The sequence below is a fragment of the Palaemon carinicauda genome, chromosome 13 (assembly GCF_036898095.1).
Source record: "Palaemon carinicauda isolate YSFRI2023 chromosome 13, ASM3689809v2, whole genome shotgun sequence".
NCBI lineage: Eukaryota > Metazoa > Arthropoda > Malacostraca > Decapoda > Palaemonidae > Palaemon > Palaemon carinicauda.
In genome coordinates this window covers 28,062,141-28,089,141 of record NC_090737.1, presented here as the reverse complement: position 1 = coordinate 28,089,141, position 27,001 = coordinate 28,062,141, and the positions used below count along the sequence as shown (strand labels likewise).

The 27,001-nt window shown below is 35.2% G+C and overlaps 1 protein-coding gene across 1 annotated transcript in view; it reads right to left on the bottom strand.

Annotated features, from left to right (window-relative positions):
* LOC137652247 (mitochondrial basic amino acids transporter) overlaps positions 1-27,001 on the bottom strand; it is a 31,931-nt gene that overhangs the window by 2,411 nt on the left and 2,519 nt on the right. The window contains exons 2-6 of the mRNA XM_068385489.1: positions 12,146-12,189; positions 3,870-3,953; positions 2,093-2,211; positions 1,055-1,316; positions 143-307 (exon numbers count right to left, since the gene is read on the bottom strand). Of these exons, the coding sequence (XP_068241590.1) occupies positions 143-307; positions 1,055-1,316; positions 2,093-2,211; positions 3,870-3,953; positions 12,146-12,189 (674 nt within the window). The remainder of the gene's footprint in view (positions 1-142; positions 308-1,054; positions 1,317-2,092; positions 2,212-3,869; positions 3,954-12,145; positions 12,190-27,001) is intronic.

Here is a 27,001-nt window from a genome sequence, read left to right as displayed (position 1 = left end):
TAGATGTAAGCTCAGGCTATATTTTTTGTCTGAAAATTATTTAATCACAGATTGATTTAGAGGGCTATGGCATCTTGTCAAAAAGTCCCCATCCGGAGAACTGCGGGGAATCAACAAAAGAATTCAAAACAGTCGCACCAACCTGAAGTCTTGATTTAACGACATCAATAGGGTATGTCAATACCCAGGAGGCAATGCCAGCCATTCCTCCTGCACCAAGTACAGCAGGAGCTGACACGTAGCCATCAGAGCTCCACTTCTGGGCAAGATATTCATAAGTGAAGAAATATGTGGAAAGGGCGGGAACCTGAATGGGAAAAAAACACGAATATTGAATTAATATTAACATGCAATATATGAGGATGCATGTTGGTTGTTACACTTAGTGATTATAGAGTATTACAATTACGTATGTTGCTGCAAAACAATCTGACTTCTTTATCATATATATGTAATCTATTTTGTGCTATTAAAATTAATATTTCCTGAATTTCAAGAAATTTAGACCTGGAAAGCAATTTAATTTGCAACCTCATAATAATTCAGTTTTAAATGTGTTGGGAATTAGATTGTACCATGACAATATGCCCTTTAATCATATTTTTTATTTATCCACATGCTTCTCTGCCAGCAATTCTTAAAGCAGTCCCAGGAGTCTTTAATCACAGTGCTTGAATACTAATTTTAGGATATCATAATGCTTCCATCTCTTGAATAATATGCAGTTCTTCAAAAGGGGATATCTAGTATTTTTTTTCCAAAAAGGTACATCTAGTAATATTTTTTCAAAAGGGTACATCTAGTATAATTTTTCCAAAAGGGTACATCGTGTTGTTTTTTTTTCCGAAAGGGTACACTGTCATTTTTTTCCAAAAGGGCATATCTAGTCATTTATCCAAAAGGATACATCTAGTATTTTTTTTTTCAAAGGGTAAATCTAGTATTTTTTTTTCCAAAAGGATACATTAGTATTTTTTCCCAAAAGGGTGCATTAACATTTTTTTTCCTGAAGGGCACATCTAGTAAATTTTCTCCAAATCTTCAACCAACTTACATCTCTAACGAGAGTGATGAGCTGTCCCCTGAACAACCCTTTGAAACCTTCAGTGGTATAGATCTTCCTCAGGCAATCAAGAGGACTGTCGTAGCTGCGAGATGCTGTAATCGTAGAAGATGAAGACGAAGCAGTAGAGAGTGAAGTCATTGGCGAGGCTGCAGCCTCAGTCTGGATTTGCACACGGGTTTTGACCAATTCCATGGGCGAAGTGACGAAGGCTTGGAAGAAACCTGCGGTGGCGCCGGCCAATGTCTGTGATCTGCAGTCATGAAATGGTCTTATTAGTACTCTAGCGAAAGTTGCATTGCTGGCATTGGCGTAGTTGACTGCATCTTATCTCGAAAATGAAGTGTCCCTTCTGGAGATAAAATGTAGTTCCAGCTGACAGCAATGCAACATTAATCCGAAACTTCTTTTCTCTATGCTATTGTGGTTCAATTTGGGACAGCTGCAAAATACTTCTCTGTGAACTTGTATATTCAGATGCCAATTGCTTTTATTGCAGGAAGTTTCGATCACAGACTGGTTTACCAGATCAGTGATTAGAAAAAAAGTTCAATTATTTGAATATTCCAAAACTATTTGCTACAGTAAACTTATTCCTAATGATCATCAATAAGAATCTTGCGTAGATGTTAAAGTATTTAATCATTTAATTGCTGGATTCCAATATGAATATGCAAGATCACAGATGAATTTGCACATACGTCTCCCATAGAAAACAAGCATTGAAATGCTAATTGCTTGAGAGGGATGCAAAATTTATAATTATTAAGATAAATTTGTTTAAACTAGTACATTGTCGAATAATTTTATTAAAATTTACAAGAAAAATTGGTACTAGTTCCATAGAATAAATTTAACCCACTTAAAACAAAAGGAATTTTTATCAAAATTTAACCTAACTCAGACCCCATGGCTTAATAGATCATTCCCTTGCCCAGATCCCATAGCTTAACAGTAGATTCTATTTATTACAGATAGAATATGGCAGAGGGCTTCCGTAGAAGTCCCGCTGAGGAAACGAAGATCTACCTTAATGAGTCGGGGTTGTCCATGTATCTGGCCATGTTGCCTTGCACGCCGAATACGATAGCGTTGACCACGGCTACGCCAGCCATCGGCGAAGACATGCCCTTGTAGAGACCGCGAACCTGCCACCCACAGCCAAAAGTTAAATAGGGGGGAAGGGGTGTAGTGTCTTTGTACGTGCTCTGTGTGCTTGTTCGTGCTTGATAGTGTGTGTGGTTGTGTGCAACTTATCACTATATGTCTTAATTACTCTGACGATGGGAACATTCACAGTCATAATTACGGTTGATATTGCGCAGATACGTTTATTTGTTTTCTTACGTACTTTATTTTTTTTTTTGTGTGCAATAATCATTAGAGTATTATAATGTAAGATATGTTGCATAAATTCTTAATGAATCCATGAACAATAAGATATTATTAGCATCTCATTACTGACAATATTCTTTTTTCATCAACGTATCTATGAATCCAGAAACAATCATTATCTATTCATTGTTATTACTATTGATAATCAGTTATTATTACTAATATTAATTATTAAAAGTAACAGTACAGTCGAGTATTCTTTTGTTGTTTTTACTATTGATAATCAATTATTACTAAAATCAATTATCAAAATTAACAGTACAACAGTATGAGTATACATTGTTTTTAATGTTGATAATTATTATTACTAATACCAATTATTAAAAGTACCTGAACAGTATTAGTATAACGCTTGGGTCTACGAATCACCACATAAGGTATTTCCTTTAATCATCATCATTATTATTAGGGGTACACGGTTATCACTATTATTAACATTAAATATTCTTGCCTAATGTAAAAACGGAGAATGTTGAAAACAGTCTAGTTTAAAACTAAATTATATGCACAATTTCATTTCTCATACGCAGCACTTGTATCAGAATAATCTAAGTCTAAAATTACATAAATTTGACTTTTATAACTTATTTGATTTTAAAAACAAGTATGTCAGTTAATCAAACGCCATTCAATTTCAAATAATCTTTACTAAATATTTATATTTATTCATATCAATATTCATACTTTTTATTTAGTGTTTTATTTATTTATTTATTTTTTTTTTTTTGAAGATTTATAAGTTATATTACTGCGGTTGTCATTATTATTACCACGGTCTAGGCATGTACAGTTGGTTTCATTAATTCCGGTACATTTCACGGAATCACGGAAAGCAAGGAGACAAGTGTAACGGCATTAAAGAAGCCAACTGTATCATATCCGTAATTACTATCGTTATTAAGATTCTACAATCCGCAAGATAAGTTCCATTGAAAATAATATCGTTCCCATTTGAAGCTAAAAAAAATGTTTTCATGTCAATATTAATTTCGGTTTTTAAGGCATGCTGTGATGGTGTGTGTACACAAGTTGTTTAATTCTGTGTGTAATTCATGTTAAAAGTGGAAACATCGATGTGTGGGTGGCTCAAAAGAAAAGCAAAAATATCTGACTTGTCGTCAACCACATTCACTCTTAACAAATAACTGCTGCATTCTTTCATACTCTCTTCTCAAATATAAATCCATGGAACAAATACACAATAGCACGTCTCATTCCTTGAATTTCCTATTGCATAAATGAGAAATTGTAATCATTATTCTTCTCTCTCTCTCTCTCTCTCTCTCTCTCTCTCTCTCTCTCTCTCTCTCTCTCTCTCTCTCTCTCTCTCCAAATGCGCAGCTGTTCATCAAAACATTTCACGCAAATTCACTTTAAAAAAAAGTAAAACCAAAAGATAAATTAAACTCACCGATTCTCTCTTGACAGTATCGCTCAAGCAGTGCCATGTTCCACGGTATCTTGGGTTCAGGAAATCCTGAGTCTGAAGGCGAACCTGAGGAAGAAGAAGAAAAGTTTCAGACAAGGATTCTTTAGAATAGAGATTGATTTAGAGTTCTCTGGCATCCTGACATCGATAGGATAAAGGCTAATATCAGAAGCATAAACCATATACTACAGATATTTAATGGTACAAACGCTTTCATAGTCTATTTACATAATGTTGAAAAATTTATCCATGTATATATACTGTATCCTGAATACATGTTAATGTTAAATAACAAGAAATATTAAAAGATTTGGCGTAAATAAGAATGAAAAAATCTGGAGAAATCGTGGCTACGATATCTTAAAGTGTCGGTTATCATTCATATTTCCATTTATTCCATTTACAAACTATGTTAAGAAAAATATATCAAATTCAATGAGCTGTCAATTATCGTTCATATTTCCATTTACAAAATGTTAGGAAATATATATCAAATGCAATGATTTTTAATGAAAGTCCTTTAGAATGCCAGTTGAATGAATTATTTCGACACGTACCAAGAGGTTGAATCATGTTTCCAATGACCTTCCTAATACATCTCTCATTAGAAGACTATCTTGTATCCACGCAACAGACCGTATGTCCTACATTATATAACATTGATGAGGTTATCTCCAAAAGAAAATCTTGGCCCTTAAACCACGCCCAACACCCCCCCCCCCCCCCCCGCCAAAAAAAAAAGTATGAAATGCATCGTACGACTCATTTCTCCGTTACTATTGGTTCACTCAGAGAAAAAAAAGTCTCGTGGTGAAATCTTGCAGGGGCCAGTAATCCCCATGAAAGACCCATATACAGAGACTACCTCAAGGGCCCTTATGTATAACCCCCCCCCCCCACACACACACACCTCAAGGACCCATCTAGACACCCCTAAGGACCCATATATAGAGACCCCACTCCAAGAACCCCTCTTGACTCCCCAAAGGACCCGTGTAGAGATAGAAACGATTCGACCCCTCCCAAGGACCCGGCCAGAAGGGAGTCATGAAATGCGTCTGGCCGCCTTGCGATGATCACGTGATCACTGGCCCCGGCCTCACGTGTCCATTCCTCTGAGGTGGTTTCCAGAGAACGTGGCTGTCGCTGGACGGGCAGCTTCCAGGATTCGTTTGGAGGGCAATTGGATGGAGGCGGTTTTTTTAAGGTCATTAGGATGTTGAGAGGAAAAAAAGTTAATTTTTTAAACAAAGGACACACTGGGACATCAATACCTAATTTAAGATTACTGTAAAGAAAAAAAAAGGCTGTTATAACTGCTACTAAATAGTGGTTTTCTTCTGAGTTTTTTTATGAAAATGTACCCCAAAGGCAACTTTTCGACATTTATATGCATCTTGTCAAGTTAATGTACTGTAACCATGTGCATCTCTCTCTCTCTCTCTCTCTCTCTCTCTCTCTCTCTCTCTCTCTCTCTCTCTCTCTCTCTCGAATTGTGGTTCGGCTAGCAACAGGGAACTTGCATTCCCTTTCCAGCCAAGCCTCTTTTGAAGGAATATCTTACAAACGACCTCTCTTCGAAACTACCTGCTGGCCTGGCAGGTTCCACTGAGAGAGAGAGAGAGAGAGAGAGAGAGAGAGAGAGAGAGAGAGAGAGAGAGAGATTTATCATAGGGTGGTATGTATTGCTACACGCAAGACTGAACTTAGGACTATAAAAGTCAAAAGGCTAAAATGTTATAATGTAGTAGCAGTAACAATAGCAGTAGTGTCAGTAGTAGCAGTATTGTAAGTAAGTAAGTAACAATAATAATAGCAGTAGTGTCAGTAGTAGCAGTATTGTAAGAAAGTAACAATAATAATAGCAGTAGTATTAGTAGCAGTATCGGAGTTTTCAGTAACGCAAGCACTCCAGAAAAATTAAATGGAAGTTGACCGAAAGCTATTCTGAGAATTTCACAGTACAGAAAATTTACAGCTGCAGAGAAAGAAGTCACAAGAACCGAAAATTTTCCATCACGATCCTATCAGATGAGAAGTGCGTGCGCTTGTCTACTTCCATCATTTTCTTGCTTCCAGTTTTTTTGGCGAGTCAGTCGCTTCTGGCTGGTGACGTATAGCTATTTTCAATGAAGGTTTAGTTTTTGGAAGTTGAACACACACACACACACATATATATATATATATATATATATATATATATATATATATATATATATATATATATATATATATATATATATATATATATATATTTACAGTGTATATAATACATTATATACTGTATATGAAGTGTATACAGTATGCATAATGGATAGAAATCAACACTCATACTCAAATAGAAATAAATTTCTATCTCATACTGGAAGGAAAGAAAAATTAATATTGATAACTATAAACAGATGGCGATAACGATTGGATATTTATCTCTAATTCCGCCAATCTAAATCATGTCAAGAAGAATAATTTCGCCGAAATTTTAAAGTCTACCGCCCATCTACCAATTTCATTGTTAAAATTAAGAAAATAAAGAACTAACATGAAAGACAGAACAGAGTATGCACTGCTTATTCATGGCAGGAAGGTGGCAACATACAGTACTTTCACATTTTTTTTCATATTGACCTGTAATATTCGTTCATAAAAGGCCTCAAGTCACTTGCACACGTCAGAAGCATTCTTCAAGGTAAGCCCGAGTTCCTGCACCGGCAAGTTTTTTTTTCCTACTTATTACCTCTCATTATTTTGTTTATCTGATTTTTCATTCTTGTCCCCGACTATATTTTCGTTTACTCATCTGGTTGGTGACCTGTTCTGGCTTGTTTCTGGCCCTTGTTGAATCATTCTAGTGTTAATTCGTAGTAGATTGGCCACGGCACCAGCGGCCAGCCACTTTCCGAGATACTACTGCGAGAGTTATTGCATTGGATCCCCCTCTCTGTGGTTACAGCTCATTATGCCTTTGCCTATAAATGCACCGAATAGTCTAACCTATTCTTTCCACATTCTCCTCTGTCCTCACACACCTAACAACACTGGGAATATCAAAAAATTTTCGTTGCACAAGGGCTTAACTACAGCAATCTAATTGTTCTGTGGCTACTTTCCTCTTGGTAAGGGTAGAAGAGACTCTCTGGCTATGGTGAGTAGCTCTTCTTATAGGACACTCCAAAATCAAATCATTATTCTCTAGTTTTGGGTAGTATCATAGCTTCTGTACCATGGCCTTCCACTGTCTTGGATTAGTTCTCTCTTGTTGGAGGGTACACTCGGGCATGCTGTTCTATCTGATTTCTCTTCCTCTTGTATGTTTTGAAGTTGTTATACTCTATATATATATAAAAGCTCTAACTTATGTTACTTTTCTTAAAATATTTTATTTTGATTTTATTACCTCTTTTACCTTATTCATTTTCTTATTTACTGTCCTCGCTAGGCTTTTTTTTTTCTGTTTGAGCCCTTGGGCTTATAGCATCTTGCTTTTCCAACTAGGGTAATAGCTTGGCTTGTTATAATGAATAATAAAAAGCAGCTTCTCAACGAAACTGATTTTCAATAAATTCTGATTCTTTTTTTATTTCCCTCTTCGTAAATAATTTAGTTAGAATTTTCGATCGCTGGTCTGTATACACCCTGGTCCATGTCTCTCTCTCTCTCTCTCTCTCTCTCTCTCTCTCTCTCTCTCTCTCTCTCTCTCTCTCCCCAATTGCTTCAGACGAATTAACGATGATTATTTTGCCACTGTGCACAAGGAGATTTGTATCTAAATTGGTCGGCGAGACAAGTAATTTTGTCTGATCAAGTTCAGGCTCTTCAGTTCTAGTTTTTTTTACCTTGTTCTTTGAACATTTTTTAACATTTTGCTTCTGGGGTAATATCAGAAATCAGATTTTGCAGAAAGCTCACAAGTTGATATATGACGCATTTAGGGTTCATAATGGCAATTTGAACATCAGACTATCACGCTTTACAGAAAAACTATAGTAAACACTATGTTTAAAATAACTAAGTTCTAGTTTCTCAGAAGTCATATTTTACAAAAGCTCAGAAGTTGATATACATATGACACATGTAGGGTCCATAATGGCAATTTTAACATCAGACTATCATGCTTTACTGAAAACAGACAATAGAAAAATAGTTTTAAAAAAAAAACTATCCCTGTATAATGTCTAAAAAAATCATTATCGGACGACCAACTCCACTCCATAGGTCATACCTATAACAAAATCGGATAAACGAGTATGTTCGTCACATAGAAGGCCCCTAAGGGCAATTTGAACATACTTACAGAAGCTTTACTGAAAACAGACTATAGCAAAACTAAAGTTTAAATAAACTATCTTTCCTTGTATAATGACTGAAAAGTAATTATCGATAGACTGTAACTCCACCCAATAGAGGTCATACCTGTATCAAAATCAGATAAACGTATATGTCAGAAGTCAAAACAAGTTTCACCAGATCTGCCCCTCAGATCAGAACAGCTGCGTAGAAGGTCTACCAGAGAGAGGGTGTCTGTAACCCCTCAGGTTTCATCGACCTTTTATGCTGATCAGGTCTTTCAGAGTCATCGCAGAAGGAACAAATAGGAAACGGGAAATTACTTGAAATGTACTTCCTGTAGTGGTTGTTTTAAATGTCCTGCTATTCAGTAGTCTTACTTGTGGGGAATTAAAAAATATTTTTGGGTATTTACCCACATTGATTTTACAATGAGCAAAGATTAAAATACTTAAATATTAAAAGGGTTTCACTGTTCGTAGTCGTAGTTAACTTTAAGCATAATCCCACCGATGGTAGTAGTGGTAGTAGTAGTAGCAACTTGGCATTGATTCCTTACTCTGGGTATCTAGCATTAAATTCGAAGTTAAAGGCCATTCAACGCAGAGATTTTTTTAATTAGAAATCAAGATCTTCAGTGGCCAGGTAAGAAAACTATTATCATTATTATTATTATTATTGATTGTTATCATTATTATTATTAATTGCTAAGCTACAACCCTAGTTGGAAAAGCTGGATGCTATAAGGCCAGGGGCTCCAACAGGGAACACAGCCCAGTGAGGAGAGGAAACAAGGAAAAATAAAATATCTTTTAATATATCCTTTATAAACTATAGATACCTTAACAAAACAAGAGGAAGAGAAGTAAGATAGGATAGTGTGCCCAAGTGTACCCTCGAGCAAGAGAACTCTAACCCAAGGCAGTGGGAGACCATGGTGCAGAGGCTATGGCACTACCCAAGACTAGAGAACAATGGTTTGATTTTGGAGTGTCGTCCTCCTAGAGGAGCTGCTTACAATAGCTAAAGTCTCTCTTCTACCCTTACCAAGAGGAATGTGGCCACTGAACAATTACAGTGCAGTAATCCCTTGGGTGAAGAAGAATTATTGTTCTGTTTCAAGACCCCTTAAAGATGCAGTTGGGAAATCAAAGTTTAAAAAGAGGCAGAGATGCTGCATAATTTTCTCAGAGTAAGTAACGTTAACTTTTGCTATTCATAGGTTCTTTTAAGTCTTCATTCTAATATGAGAGCTGCATGGAAAAGTGGCTGAACTTGAAGTTATCCTTGACACATGATGCTTTGTACATCGTTGCAGATGATGCAATATAGAACTGAATTTGCTAAGCTCTGACTAAGCTCGTAGCTTGCTTCATAGCAATTTGTTTAAGACTGATATTTTAGTTTAGTAATGGCTGGAAAAGGCCTGTCAATGATTATAGGAATATATTTGACTTCGTTTTAAAATGATGTCGGAATGAAGTAAGAGTATGTCAGAGAGAGAGAGAGAGAGAGAGAGAGAGAGAGAGAGAGAGAGAGAGAGAGAGAGAGATCTGGATGTCATTTTGATTTGCATTGTCAATTACTTAATAGAATCAACGTTTAATATCTATAACGGAGGAAGAGTAAACTGTGCATCAGAGAGTACGCCTTCTCTCTCCCGTCCGCCTTTCAACAATATTTCTTTTGAAATTTAGTCAATACACAGACAGGTAAGTATAAAAACAAATGGATATTCTTGATAATTACTCAGTTTATGGGTGGATATGAAAATAGATATGTATATGGCGAACGTATCTTTGAACCTCTTCACATATAAAGAAAATAATGACGGTACAATACAACCCCTCTCTCTCTCTCTCTCTCTCTCTCTCTCTCTCTCTCTCTCTCTCTCTCTCTCTCTCTCTCTCTCTCTCTCTCACAGTGCCAACCCCTTCCTCTACATCATATCAAAGAACAGCATCCCCCGACGTCAAAGTATATAATATACCCACTACAATTAGGGCCCCTTCCTAGTTGCTTTCCTATTGGTTAAGAAAAGGCTGATGATGTGGCCCTGACTCCGCCTACTATCATTACGTTTCGCGCATTGTCTAAGTCCTAACATTCAACTAAGTTTGCCAGAATGAACGAAACTCGAAACACGAAGAATCTTAAGTTATTGACCAAATTTCTCCGTTTCTGCTAATATCATCATTATTACTATTATCAGTAATGAACAGATTGTGTATGATATCTCCAAATATTAAAATCTATACCAAACTGAACAAGTTTTCTAAAGATCTAATAGAAAATTTAGAAGTAAGTGGTTAAAGTTGAGAATACGTTATTAACATGTATATTTCTATTTCCTGTTATTCTAAGATGGTAATTAACGCATTATTTTAATCGCGCGATTCATTGTTGAAACCCAAACTATTCTTGTATCTTAACTTTTCTTAGCGCACACATGTATACATACGTGCAAGTTATTGCGTAATTATGTATTTACTCATGTACCTGATCCATCAAAAATAACTTCTCCCTCATCCCCTGAGTGTGACAGGCAGGATATATATATATATATATATATATATATATATATATATATATATATATATATATATATAGTCAGATACTTGCTCTATTATATAGGAGACATATATAACATGTTTGGGAAGGCTAACCCATACTTTTGAACAGAATGTTTGTTCGGTGCCAGTCACAATTTAAATAATTAAAACAAGACATGCTCTTCGCACTCCCCAAAAGAGATTAGTTCACAAAACTTTCAACTGGGCTCCAGAAGGCACTAGAAAAGTAGGAAGACCCAGGCCTACGTGGTTGAGGACTATGAACCGGGAATTAGGTGAATGAATTGAGAAGTATTAAATTAAAAACTCAAGATAAGAGACGACTGGCGAAATCTAACTGAGCCCTTTGCGTCAATAGGCGTAGATGATGATTATGATGATGATGATGATACGTACATTACGCACACTTCCGACTTCCGTATTTAGACGAATGCTCTTTATTATACACAGTTACAAGGTCAGAATTACAGCGGGAGAGAAATTAACTAGAGAAAACCAGAACACAGAATCCGGCCAAAGCTTTCGCCTTGAAATGCCGAGAAAGTGAGCTGGGTTCCGTTGGCCTACCTCCCTTCTCACGTCAATGAATTGTTTAAAAGTAATTAAATACTATTCTATGTTATGAAAGTAAAGAGAAAAGTATATATTTTGAAAGTACAGAAAAAAAATTATTTTGAAAGTACAGAAAAATGGTTTATCGTGAAAGTACAGAAAAAGGGTTGATTATGAAAGTACAGAAAAAAATTGTTTTGAAAATTTAGAAAAAAAAAATTTATTATGAAAGTACAGAAAAAAAGTTTATAAGAAAGTAAAGAAACAGTTTATATTAAGAAAGTACAAAAAAAAAAATAGTTTGTATAAAAGAACGAAAAAACGTCGAGTGCATAATTCTACTAATTACAGATTAGAAATATGATAAAATCTAAAAGACAAGTTTATAATAGAGTCAATTGTCTTGGAGAGTTCCAATATAAAAAGTGATAATTTCCGCATGCTTAATTGTTAATGACTAAGAAAACATTTATACTTCTAGGAAGGACATTGCATTACATTTACATTTATAGAATATTCTATTTGGCTTTACTTTTAGAATATTAATAAACTGACTTAGAGGAAATGGAAAAGAGAAGGTGAAACTATGTTTAGTACTCAGTTTATATATATGTATATAATGTATATACACACATATGCACACATTATTTATATTATATATATATATATATATATATATATATATATATATATATAGTGTCTATAAAATAAACAATTTTCCTTGTGTGTGTGTGTGTGTGTGTGTGTGTGTGTGCTATCATAAGTTGTTTACCCTTTAAGGAGGTAGATTTTCTAATAACAAAAAACAAATCTTCACATAAGACTTTCCAAAAATGATTTATTTCTCACCTTAACTGTATCGAATGGATGTCCAACTGCAACGCCAGCACAACCTGTAAATAAGAACAAAAAAGTATATTAAAAGTTAAATCTTAAAACTATAATTGCGGAAACATTTATAATAGTTTATTAAGAACTATTAAAGACTTACAGGCATTTTCACTTCTGCCAAAGCATTTCGTGTACAAGTATGAGACCTGAAATTACGAATGCCACTGCCATAAGCATAAAATTAGACATGCAAGCCCAAATTTCTAGAAAAATTCAGTCACTGGTAGTCTGTTCTGGTTTTCGCTAGACGTACAAAAAAAAAAAAAAATGAGGCCTAAAATTACGCGTACGAATGAATGGTGCCGCTATAACCATAAAATTAGACATGCAAACCCAAATTTCTAGAAAAATTCAGTCACTGGTAGTCTGTTCTGGTTTTCGCTAGACGTACAAAAAAAAAAAAAATGAGGCCTAAAATTACGCGTACGAATGAATGGTGCCGCTATAACCATAAAATTAGACATGCAAACCCAAATTTCTAGAAAAATTCAGTCACTGGTAGTCTGTTCTGGTTTTCGCTAGACGTACAAAAAAAAAAAATGAGGCCTAAAATTACGCGTACGAATGAATGGTGCCGCTATAACCATAAAATTAGACATGCAAGCCCAAATTTCTAGAAAAATTCAGTCACTGGTAGTCTGTTCTGGTTTTCGCTAGACGTACAAAAAAAAAAATGAGGCCTAAAATTACGCGTACGAATGAATGGTGCCGCTATAACCATAAAATTAGACATGCAAACCCAAATTTCTAGAAAAATTCAGTCACTGCTAGTCTGTTCTGGTTTTTGCTAGAAGTACAAAAAAAAAAAAAAAAATAAGGCCTAAAATTACGCGTACGAATGAATGCTGCCCCTATAAGCCTAAAATTAGACATGCGAACCCAAATTTTCAGTAAAATTTAGTCACTACTAGTCTGTTCTAGTTCTGGATAAACCTACATAAAATAACGAGGCCTAAAATTACTTTCATGGACATGTAAGATTTCACATATATCCTAGTTTAAACTAGTCCTACATGAAAAAACTGACCATCTGCTGAAAATAGAAAAAACTGACCATCTACTTAAAATAAATAAAAAAAAAAAAAAAAAAAAAAAAAAAGCATCGCCACAAGGCATTATTTCAGGAAGGAACTAGACCGTCCAGGATGCTGTGCTTCGGGAATAATACCGCCAAGGTGTTGCAGATGGTCAGTTCTTAGTACAAGGAGTCGCTCAAAAAAGGTGAGGGGTGGGGGTGGGGGGGGGGGGGGGGGCTTAGAATGACGTAGAGGATAAAGAAATGAGATAGGTGGAGATTTCATGAATAGGAAAGGAAAAGCTAATTTACAAATTGATTATTATTAACATAAATGTTGAAATGCATACTTATAAACTTAATGCAATATTCATTAAAGTAAATGTTAAGGATATTATTAACAAGCTTCCACGGAATAGAATGACCTTACGGGAAAAGAGAAGGCATGGATAAGAAATATATGGTGGAATACAATTTTTTTTTAAAATGGTACAAGGGGCATAACATTAGAAACTTAAAATAGAAAAAAAAAACTTTCCTCTATTTTGGCATTCTTTTTCTTCATGCTATATTTTGGTTAAATGTTAAATAGCTCTTCTTTAAGCAGATCCTTTACCAGAGTTTTTCCTATCCACTGATCTAACTCATTACCATGATTACTTTACTTTAAGGGCTGTTTTTTCTGGTCCTATACAGTAGGGGAATTCTACTTTCTACAGGGCTTCCACAGTCATTTTATCATGTTCATTCGAAAGCTTTTTCTATTTTTCCCTATTGGAGACCTTGGGCTTATAGCATCTTGTAGTAGTAGAAGTAGAAGTAGTAGTAGTAGTAGTAGTAATAAAACAATGCCAAATTCACAATATCGAAGCATTTAGAGAACAAGAAAGTCCTGTTTCCTCTTGAAAGCCTTAATATCTTCAGTCTTTCGGATGCCTAGTGGGAGCTTATTGTATAGTCTCGGGGCCGCATATTTAAAGGCTCTAGAGCCTAACAGTAGAGACATCTAGGATCCAATAATCTCAAACCATCTGTAATTATTCTCGTGTCAACATGATTACCTTTTATCTTCAATATCTTCCCCTCCTTGTAACCTTCCCAAGCTATAACCCTAGTTGGAAAAGCAAGATGCTATAAGCCCAGGGGCTACAAAATGGAAAAATAGCCCAGTGAGGAAAGGAAATATGGAAATAAATGATGAGAACAAATTAACAATAAATCATTCTGAAAACAGTAACAACATCAAAACAGATATGTCGTATATAAACTATAAAGACTTATGTTAGCCTGTTCATCCTTAATGAATCTCTCAATGCACCTTTTTTTTTAATTGCATCGCATCTATTGTTAACCAGACACTAAGATCTGCTAAAAAAATGAAAGGCGAGACGTCGGATGACGTCAGCATCATAGACTGGAACCAGCCTTGCCAGTACCCATAGAGTGACTGGATCTCTCAAGTCAGGGACAACCGCTGCTTAGAGGGGACTATGCTTATGTCTATTTATAGTAGCTCGTATGAGTTTTTTTTTTTTTTTTTTTTTTTGTTATGGCGTAGTTACCATTAATGGCAAGTTTCAAAAAAATCAAAACAGGTTCAAGATGTTAAAATAGAACTGAATTTATTTGGGGCGTGCGATGTCTGCAAGACAAATGCGTTGTACTGCAATGAACTAATTTGATTCGATTTTACTATTTGTATTTTTGCTTTCATTCTGGGCTATCATTCTATCGAGAACTATGCTCTTAAGTTAAATTCTTATTTGTGAAATTTAAATTATTTTAATCTAGAGAAATCATAGTCTTAAAAAACAGCGTCTACTAGCAATCGGTGGATTCCCCATCTCTGTTTCAGAACTTCGAAAAAATAAACAAATATAAAAATAGTTGCTCAAATGAATGGTGTTGAATTTGCCTTGTGATCGCATTTAAATATAACTTACAATTATCTTCGCAAATTGTACTACAAAACCTTGTTACATATACGATCACAAGGCAATTCAACGCCATTCCTTAGAGCAATTTTTTTTTGTAAGTTTTATTTTCATAAGTTGTTTTTTCATGTTTTCAGATCATCCGAGGTTTGGAATAGAGATGGGCGCGATTAATGTTTCCACTGTATATTGATAATCATATAAAAAGTGTTTCATGTTAAGATATCAACCAAAATCTTATCAGGCGAGAAAGTACGACCATGAACCGAAAGTATGATGTTTATAACTTCTCCCTCACCTTCTAGCTTTTGATATCAATATCCTTAATACTAATATTCCTTTTGACAGTGGAACATAAGAATTTCTATAGCGCACAGCCCAACAACAACAAAAATTCACGCATCGATAATAAAAAATCAATAGCTGACAGACAATTAGCTGTAAACAAAGCAATAAATAAATTTGTTACTGCCCATTTTCCACTTAATATTCACCCCTTCAGACCTAGATTCCTAAAGGTGTTAAGGCCCTAGGCCTACATTTCTAAAGGGTGTTAAAAGTTTTTTAAAATTCCTTTTGAAACGAAGATGGGAAATCTCATTTCCTTTCATTTCAATATTGAAAATTTAAATTTAAGAATGGATGGTTTTACAGTCTCCCTTTCGGGAGAATAACAGACCTCTTTATGTGTGATGTAAGTTAGAGCCAATAATATAATTCAAATACTTATAACGCATTATGTATATCTGTAGTGATTGAATCAATGACTATGTGGATTTCGTTACGTCAATTCGCTCAGTTTCTCTTACATAATTCAGATGCTTTGTCAATGTTTGTTAAAATGCCAATTCATTGTTGTTCAGGTGTTAAGAGAAAGGTCGCGGGGATATACAACCTTGCCACCAGTAACTGAGGTACTGGAAGGTTATATTTTTCTGGCACCATCACTTCCTCAAGGGATATATATATATATATATATATATATATATATATATATATATATATATATATATATATACACACAGATACATAAGATATATATACATATATATATAAAAGACTACTTATAAGTAACCGAAATAAGAAACATTTAAACCAGTAATTTTTATTCTTAAATCTTGTTGCATAAATTCTAAGTTTCGATAGATATCTTAAAAGAATCTTTACAATTACTAGGCTAACTAGACGATCAACAACGCTGTACATTTGCATATTTTCTTCAAACAACGACGCATTAACTAAAGCTTGTTTGCCTAAAGGCCGGACCGAGTTATAAGGAAAAACCTAACACACCAAGTTTAACCTGACTGGATTGCACTAGAAAAAGGCATTCGATTAGAAACAGCCGTTATGTATAATTACCAATATTTCATGAATAACCATTCCTCAATGAAACAAAATCCCCGTTAGTCTTCAACGGGAAGAAAAAAGATGAAATACTGACATTAGATGAATCTTTTGATTAGCATGCATAGGCCTAGTTCTGAAATGTCATTGAAGGAGGACAAGAAAATTCTCGTATATCACGGCAACTTGCTGACTTAATAAGGTCTGTAAATACCCCATTAGTGCTGTTATTCCTTTGAGAATATATTTGTAGTTCCTTTGCTTCTTCCAACAACCTCTCTCAACCTTTTTGGGAAGACAGAGAGAAGACGTAGTTATGTAAGACGCAAGTCGTGCTCTTGGCCAAGAGCCAGTACACGCTAGCTTCAAATGCGCAGTTCTTTCCAGCCAGGACTGCTGGTCCTCAAAGAGGTTCCACGAAGTTTTCCAGATTTTTATACTCATTAAGGAATTTAAGAAGATGAAGGTCACATGTAGATTATGTGAATGATATTGACAAGTATTCTTTAAGCAAAATAAACACTTAAATAATTCTAGCTAATGACGACTTTTAGTCAAAGGCAAAGACCTTGACTATACTTTTTTTTTTCACAGTTGTTTTGCAGGGCGCTGAACTTTCACTGTACAGGTCCTGATTTTATGTAGTAGTTCTCTACCGGTGATCAAATAATACAATATATCAAAAGTAGTCGAGGTAAATTTATATATACTTTATATATACTTTATATACATATCAGACTCAAGTATTGCCATACTTGAGTCATCAGAAGCTATTGCGCTCAAAAATTCATGAGGGCATCCAATCCAGACAATGGAACCACATTCTTCGTGTGTGAGAACAGGGACCAATCTGTACAGATTTGAGCCTCTACGAATGTAACCCGGCCGCTATGCAGTGGATACAATGTCGGTACGATAAGATATGATGATGAACAGCTATTATTTTTTTTTTTTTTTTTTTTTTGTAAGCCAGGGCTCCAGGAGAGAAATTTTTACAAAACACTGCAGTGCGGAATATTTCGTCTTTTTTTTTTTGTTGCAGAAAACCTGTTATGGTTCATCCCAGGTTATCTGAAAAACTACTTGGTGCATACTTTCACGAAATCCTCAAAACTGTTTATTGACCAATAACAAAATAGATGGTAAATGTCAGTAGGTTCTCAAAAGCTATTGGAGTCTTCATGAACCTTCATCAAGAAGAGTTTTCTTTATTGGTACTAGTGTCATATATGGGTAACATAGTCTTGAGAAAATCCTAACACGTGAGTCCATGGACACGCGAGTACCTCGACACAAGATTCTGAAAAACCAGTGCTACTCTTGGAGGAATAATTATTCCCCGAAGATACTACTATAACCCAACCAAACGAGACTGGCGTGTCGAGTCATTTACCTAGAGAGAGAGAGAGAGAGAGAGAGAGAGAGAGAGAGAGAGAGAGAGAGAGAGAGATGAATTTAGGCAAGACCTACAGAATACCTTTTCAGTAGGTCTCAGATCCAGCCTTAACGGTGGAAAGGGTCACAGTCTGTCATAATGCTGTATTTATATTTTTTTCCAGGTGGTCAGTGGAAAACAGGAACATTGTTAGAATTTTGATCACAGGTCAAATAGACAGGGAGAGCATTCATAGATTAATCGGGTCTTCATTCAAAAATAAATTTCTTAAGACCCGTAAGTCTTTCATATGACTATTTTCCCTACTGCAATGTTTATATATATATATATATATATATATATGTGTGTGTGTGTGTGTGTGTGTGTGTGTGTGCACATCTTTTCTTTCTTGCAAGCTGCAATATGTTCACACCTTCTATTGAAAATATTGTTCATACTTTCACACTCATAGATTGAATATTGTTTCAACTTAAAAAAAAAATCACGAAGGCTCCTCTTCTGCAGTGTGTACGTAGAGTTACCAAGTTAGTGCTTCCACGTAGCTAAAAACAGCTGTTTTAACTTGAATAATCATGAAGCCTGCTATTCTGCAGTTTGTACGTACGTAGGAGTTACAAATTTTGTAGTTCCACATAGTTAAAAACAGCCATTTTAACGGTAAAGATCATGAAGCCTGCTAATCTGCAGTGTGTGCACGTAGGAGTTACCAATTTATTGGTGCCAGTTTAGAAAAAAAAATACTCTTTTAATGCATTCCGTTGCTAAAACGGCGAGTTTATAGGTACAGCTGGTAAAGGGTACACATTCGAAACAAGTTTTCGGCTACGTATAGAACGGCTCAGGAAATAAAAGTAGCCGGCAAAACTTATATAACCAGAGGTGAACCGGAGATAACTTTCTTGAGGCATCCAAAGGTGATCACCAAGAGTTTCTCAACTTAGCCCCCCACAGAACCTTTATTGCTCAAGATAATTCGTCAGGCTGCACCTACATATTCATTGCGTAGCCTACCTATATTTATTTTGTAGTTTCCAATTTTCAAAAAGTAAAGTAAGTGTCAGGCATTATAAAATTATTGAATTTTCTAACTCAATATGTGGACTAGAAATGTGCAAAGAATTTCATTATCCTGGATAGATTAAATGCACTGCCTTGTATCGATAGAGTAGAAAAAAAAATGAAATTTTGATTTTTTTTTTCTTACTCCAGTTCCATTGATAGGTTGTTGTGAAATCTAAGTTATACGTAAAGGCCTTTCAATACAAGAAAATGGAAGTCTTGCCGCGAGAAAAACAAGAATGCTAGAAATGGCTTAGAATAAGAAAATCTCATGCCATATAAAGAAAGTTTCAATATTAAATTTTACCAAACATGGATCCTACATTTAGTGTACCTCTACTATTTGAAAGTATTTTGTTATATTAAAATTTTTAAGCCATAAATTTTGTTAGACACTATCCTAACTTTACTCAGTTAAAAAAAAAAAGTTTTGTTTTAAAAGTCTGCTCTCTATCAATGGGTAGTTTGAATGCAAATAAGATTACGGAAAAATGCCCAGTTTCCTTTAATGTATTTTTAGTGAATACCCTTGCTGTACAGGATCAGATAAGCAGCCCTTAAAGTAGAAAGTTACAATGTCATTGGACCCTTATGACGAAGATTGTGGCTGTGAGTATTTCAACGACTTTATTATGGAGAGAAAAAGGTTAGAATAGAGTAGATTACAATAACTGCATTAAATGAATGGTTAGCTGAAATGGGACTACCTGAAATTAAACTATCTTAATTTATTCTTCTGAGATTAATGAAGTTTCTTGTTCTGTGGAAACGCATTGGGCCAAAGTTTTCATAGAGTTCCAACTTCAGCTAATCGAACATCCCATATTTCTCATTACAAAAAGTAACAACGCTGATATTAACATCTTTGAATATCCACTGAGCCATGACGAGCTAAAAAAAAATGTTGGTATAGACTGGCATGTAAAGACCATAAACAGACGGGAGTTGAAGGACAAGTTTGAGCCTGAGGTCTTTGTCCTGCAATGGACTAGTCACGCCTGCTGCTGATTTCAGATTTATTTTTATCGTATGATTTCATTCACGGACTGATTCTTGGTATCGTTTATAACGGCATACTTTTAAGATTTCATCATGTAATACTGGAGAGCTATTTTAACTATTAATTAAGTTAAGTTTCCTCTTCAATACTACCCAAGTGAATGTCCTTGTTAGCTGTCAGTTAAATTACGTTGAAGGTTAAATAGTAATGGCCCTTTGAACGTTCATTTCCTTACTATATAAGATAGGGATAGAGGTATACTTGGACCTAAAAAATAGGGGGAGAGAGAGAGAGAGAGAGAGAGAGAGAGAGAGAGAGAGAGAGAGAGAGAGAGATTATCTTAACGTACTACCAACCCAATCTCTCAAGTTATGTAAAACTAATACGAAAACATTGCATTATTTATGCAATGTATTCTTAATGTCTTTTAGTTTTAAGTAAAGAAAGAGAGAGAGAGAGAGAGAGAGAGAGAGAGAGAGAGAGAGAGAGATTTGAATAGAAATTATCAGATGGGTGAGAGAGAGGGGTATTGGAATAGAAATGTTGCATCATTTTTAACGTGCTACCCACCTAACTACCACTGAATGATAATTTCTATTCTCTCTCTCTCTCTCTCTCTCTCTCTCTCTCTCTCTCTCTCAATGTACTCGAGAAGCTTAAGAAGCACGACACTGGTCTTAAAGAAAAAAAAAATGCCGGTAACAACAAGTCGCTTGAATATCTTGCAAACCAAATCTGCTTTAAACCAGTTCGCTGAAGGGCTTTACTGATTAACAATCCACCTGCATCTCTTTACTCAAGTCTAATTTTACAATCATTTTCGTCAAATGGTTTGAGATTTCTATTTGAATTATTTTCGCGAAAAATTTCCTCAAAAACGGCTATCACCCTAAACTGTAGTCATGTTTTTACGGGCATTATATGTTTTTTTCTAATTATCTTTTTTGGTTTATTCTATATTCTTCCCCACACTGGATTTGCTTATAATATTGATGATTAAAAAAAGTGGTTTTTTAAGCCTCAGTGCATCTGAATAGGTCAAATGTGGTGGCTACGACTTGTGATTTCAATGCATCCGATAGTGATCACAGCTGTTGCCAAAAAATGAATTTATAAAAAACTATGAGTTTATAAGGAAGATAATTCAAACAACTTTAAAAAAGGGATTATTCCATTAAAGAATGGCCTTTAAAATGTACATATCATAATAGTTGATAAATAACTTAAAAGGTATATCAGAAACGATATACCTTGAAACATGAATGGAAAGCTTTGGACCAAACTGGAAACGAAAGCGAATTAGAAAGCGCTTATAAGAAAACTTTAAGAAACTTTAATTTTAAATATCGGGATGATTATATAGTTACATTTTATTTTCGTTTTCGCCACAAGCATTCAAAGCAACTGCGAAGCAGACTAAGTCAAGGACTTGTCTGGCGCCAGAATGTTGGCAGGGCCACGTGATCGACAATATAACCTAACCTAAATATATCGTATACATGAACGAAATTCCTCCGGAATTGGAAATCACTGTTGGTGGTATTTTTCAAAATTATCGTAGTTTCTAGTTTTAGTTACAGAACTTATAAGGACACAATTTGGAGAATTTGATATGACACTATTTGGAGAATTTGATATGACACTATTTGGAGAATTTGAAATGACACTATTTGGAGAATTTGAAATGACACTATTTGGAGAATTTGAAAGGACACTATTTGGAGAATTTGAAAGGACACTATTTGGAGAATTTGAAAGGACACAATTTGGAGAATTTGAAAGGACACAATTTGGTTTATCAGGGTAATTCATTAGACTTAAGAGAGTATCTTCGACGCCCAGAGCTGTTAAAATTTGCAACAATTTGGTGCAACAGGTGATAGGTCAAAAATTGTCTGCCAAAAATTAAGTAGGACTAACTATCGCTTTATTCGGAGATATATATAGTAGTTTGTTCGGAGTGTGATTTTATACAGTAGATAATCTTCATATACTGCCAAATACATTTTAAGTTTAATAAGCTTTCATCTTTTATTCCTCATACTTTGTTATTGTGGAACCGCCTTCATTACAAAGACCTTCAGATGGAAGACTTATAAACCTTTGCTTCATGGGCCATTAACTTCTCACTTTGGTTATATGAGAGAGAGAGAGAGAGAGAGAGAGAGAGAGAGAGAGAGAGAGAGAGAGAGAGAGAGAGAGAGAGAGAATGGGGTTTGGCCGAGTCAGGATGCGGAGGTGGTGGCGGTCTGGTCAGCACGAGGTAGTCACGTGTTGGAAGTCAAAAGAATAAATCTTGTTCAGGATTCAGACAACCATTGAGAGAGAGAGAGAGAGAGAGAGAGAGAGAGAGAGAGAGAGAGACCTTTCCCCGCATGACTCAAACCTCCTTATAGAGTATCTTAAAAACCAACTATGTCATATTTTAGTTTGTGGTTGACTGGATTACCCAATTTCCCATCTCTCCCTTAGCGTGGGAGGAGACGAGATATGATCATCTATGCCCGGGTGCCCACCAAATGACATTCTAAAATACTAGTCGATTATGTAGGACTTTTTTCTCTGTGCCCCTTTTTTTAGGTTTGGATATTTTAAGAACTAACAGCAATTTGTGCACATCATTTTCTTTGCTCCGTTTCCTTTTTTAAACACTGCCAATGGTATGTAGGGGACTGATTCTATGCTGTTGGGTTATTCCAAAAATAGTTATAGAAGGTTTCAAATTATTGGAACCAAGATATATGTCTACTGTAGGTTCTAGAGCTTTCATATATGCGGTCCCAAGACTATACAATAAGCTCCCATAGGATATCCGAAAGACTGAAGATACAAAGGTTTTCAAGAAGAAACTGAAGACTTTCTTGTTCTCTAAGGGCTTCGATAATGTGGATTTAGCAATAAACGAGCAATATGCGGTGTCCAATGCTGAACGCCTTGGAATGTATACGATAAACTGAATTATGAAAGGTCCTGTAGAGAGTACAGAAAATCCGCCCTCAAGTAAACATGTTGAGTCTTTCACACTGAAGTATCGGTCAGATTTTATCCTGGAAGCAGGTCTTTGTCCAGGCAAGCGATGCGCAGATGATTTCTGACTTAGGGTAGTATGACAGCGCATTCTTTTGGGGGTTTTGGAGAGAGGGGAAGGGGGCCGATTAGTTTAACTATTTGACAAATAGATAAAATATACTGATTTTATTTCTAGATAAATAGAAGAAATATTTGAAAGATCCGTGGTGCTAAATCGAAGAGGCAAAGTTGAATGGCATCTTTGATAGTTGTGGTTTGGATAGAAAAGTTTGTCCCAAAATGAGTGCATAGAAATCAGTTGGAACTTGAAAATATAAATGTTTTCATTAAGTCTCTCTTAAATTTTCCATAGAAATGAAAACCGGTTTCATAAAATGCCTGGAGATGGTTTTTCAGGTATATTTAATTTTAGATATAAGACGAAGTCCTTTGAAATGTCAGATTTGGGTAATGCAAGATTTCTCTCTCTCTCTCTCTCTCTCTCTCTCTCTCTCTCTCTCTCTCTAAGCATCAGATCCTGGTGTATTATTAGCAGCAGCGTGTATTAATAAACAACTTCAGAAAACCAGTTTTCAAACAGAATCACGTGTGCATGCAATGTGATCTAGCCTCTAACTGGAATACCAAAAGCACGCATAAGCATATTTCAAATATATATAAAACATATTGAACATAAAGTTAACTTGTTTCTCAATATTTCGTAATAAATGTAAATCATAAAATGAGATCTTATGCACCATCAACAAGCTCTCGCTCATATGTGCATCCAAAAAAAAAGAAAAGAAAAAAAAAAAGTTGAATACCAGTTACCAGCGCGCCAAAGCCTGTTCCTCCACACCCATCTGATCGACCAATCAGGAGAGAGGAGAATAAAAAGTTCGACCAATGGCTGACCTGCTTTTGGTGGTGCCATAGGTGTTTACAAAACCATGATGCTAATCTAAGACCCAGTCCAGTTTAATATTCATTCAAAATGAAATTAATTTTACGATTGCTAAGGAGATAATTTTAAGAAATCGACGTTAGTGATGTGTTGTCTCTTCGAGTTCATTAAAGTAAAAGTCAGTGGAGTAAATTGGCTCAAAAGTAAACTTGTGGTTTGTTCTTTGACTGGGTATGAAGGTCATGCGTGAAGACTTGCAAAATTGCTCTTGACGGGTTATTAAAAAATCACAGAATAGATTAAGAGCTACAAATCAACACATTTACAAACAGAAAAACTTTAGCAAATAACCATAAAACAAATTATCTTGCTCGATCGAATACTGGAGTCAAGTTTGCAGTTGATTTAAGACCGAGAGAAGTGGGTATTTAAATCTGCAAGAAAGCTCAGGAGTCTGTTGTATTTGAAACGACAAAGTGACCTCTGGTTACAGACGTTGCGAAGTTACCAGTTGCACAATATATATATATATATATATATATGTATATATATATATATATATATATATATGATAAACATTGGAAAAACTATGCTTCGAAATTTATTCTTTATTCATTTCAACACTTCATATTTCAAATGTAACGTTTCTTGGTGATGAAATGTTTAAAAATTTCATTGCCAGTTGACCTTCTGTTACAGCAAGTACCCATGTTTAAAACAGTCTTTGTTCAATGCCTCACAAGACGTAGTGGAGCAGTTAACAAATAAGCAAGACAAGGCAAAACAAGGTCAACTGCGTTCGTTCGTGCAGTGTAAATACAGACAAAAAGAGAAGGAAAGGCAAGATGGGTATTGGGAGCCCTATTTGTTGGCGTATTATCTAATCAAGCAAAAATGTCATTAATTTCCTTAGCAAGCTTTGCATAACTTAAAAAGCTAGTAGCATATCCAGAGGAACAGATGTATAAATACCTCTGGAAACAAAAGAAGTTTTATCAAACTGAAAGAAAGCTAACAACATAACCAGATGATCAGGTTTGTCAAAATTTCAGGAACAAAAGACCGGCAACTTTTGTAAAACTAAAAGAAAGCTGTTAGCTTACCCAGAGGAACAGATCTATATAAACATCTGGAAACAAAATGACAAACTTTGTAAAACTAAAAGAAAGCTTATCCAGAAGAACAAGTCTGTATAAATAAAAAAAAAATAATAATAAGGCAAGTAACGAAAAAGGACGCCTGCTCTGCATCTTTGTGGTGCAAGAAATCAAAGACGTCGACATTGCAACATCGTGGGCAACTTTACAAAAAACTGACTCCGTGAAGAGAGAAGCGTTATTGAAGTTTGGAGATCCTGAATAGAATGCAAATTGCAATAGCCACAAAATGGAAGGATGTAAACTAGATTTCCGACTTATGTCTTAATACTAATTATAACTATTAGGATAAACTAATATTTAGTACAATTTTTCATTGCATAGAGATCGGTGAGACTTACGACATTCCGATTATTATTATTGTTATTACTTGCTAAGCTACAACCCTAGTTTGGAAAGAAAGATGCTATGAGCACAAGGGCTCCAACAAGGAAAAATAGCTCGGTGGGGAAAGGAAATAAATAAACTATATAAAAAGTAATGAACAATTAACAAAATATTTTATAAACAGTAACAAAATTAGAACAGTCATTTCATAAACTATAGAATGACTTATGTCAGCCTGTTTAACGTAAAAACATTTGTTGCAAGTTTGAGCTTCTGAAGTTCCACTGATTCAACGACTCATTAGGAAGATCATTCCACAATTTTGTCAAAGCTGGTATAAAACTTCGAGAATATTGTGTAGTATTGAACTTAATGATGGAGGAGGCCGATGAATTTAATAATTTTCAGAATATGCATTCCAAGTGCTCCATGAAACGATAGCTTATCAAAATCAAATTATTTAATTTTAAGACATACTATAGCCATCGCAGGTAACACCCCATTAGGAATACACCCCAGATCTTTATTAAGAATAGTTGTTACAACAGGAGTTACACCACCCACATCTAATTGCCTAATTATTAAATTTCCGAGGTAAAAAATGTTGTCGCCAGTAACTATCACAGACAATGAATGATTCCTAAAAACACTGACTTAAAAAGTCGCCAGTATATATCTCTCTTGCTAATCACTTCCAGATCCCTTTAGAATAATGCTTAGTAACACTAATTTCTGTTCGTCTTGTATAACGCTTCTTTGAACCAAGGTCCTTTAAATGGTATACTTAAAGGTCTGCTGTAAACCATTGGGATAATATGTTATGGGTACGGAGTTCACCTGGATATCTTTTTAAAAGAAATAATTTCAAATGTTGGGGAGCTTGGGCTATAATTATAGCGTCCTGCTTTTCCAACTAGGGTTGTAGCTTAGCAAGCAGCAATAATAATATAGAATACGAAGTCCAAGAGTCGGAAAGATTTATATATCGTAAACCCAATAAACAAACTTTCTTGTTCCTAGATTTAGTTAAAAACTTATACCATAAGAGAAGGTAGGATTGGTCATTCTACTAGATGTAAAATGGGATTAACCTATAGCTCGTTTCTTTTCAGATGAGGCCGAATTACCTCTTGTACTTTTGGTATTGGGATAACTACCTTTTGATTTCTTGGCCTAGACTTCTCTTCGTTATTATATACGTGTCTGTGTGGATTAAGTCATGGTTAAATCATTTATCCATCTTTTTAAAACCCCTCTTTGTTAGTGGAGATGAAAGATTTTTGTGCATGAATCGCATTTTTTGATGAGTATCATTATCAAATACGTCTTGCAATTATGGGCGTTCTGCTTTCCCGTTGTGATAGTGAAAAAAAAACTTAATTAAATGTCATGACTAAAGCTGGTATGGCATTATCTGATGATGTTTTGCCGCTAAGGGCGTTCTACTACTATCCACTTTGGCAGTAGCTACTAGGACTAGAGTTGGTGCCTTCAGAGAAAGAAAAGCAGGTTCCCTAATCAGTGGGAGAAACTGTGTAGACTGGCAGAGGACCTACAGAGTACAACTGCCATGCCAATTAGCATAGATGCCACCAGAGATAAGAAGAGATGCCCTGGGTTCAGAAAACATGATACAGTGCGAAGACCTTTCGCTAACACTGGATGG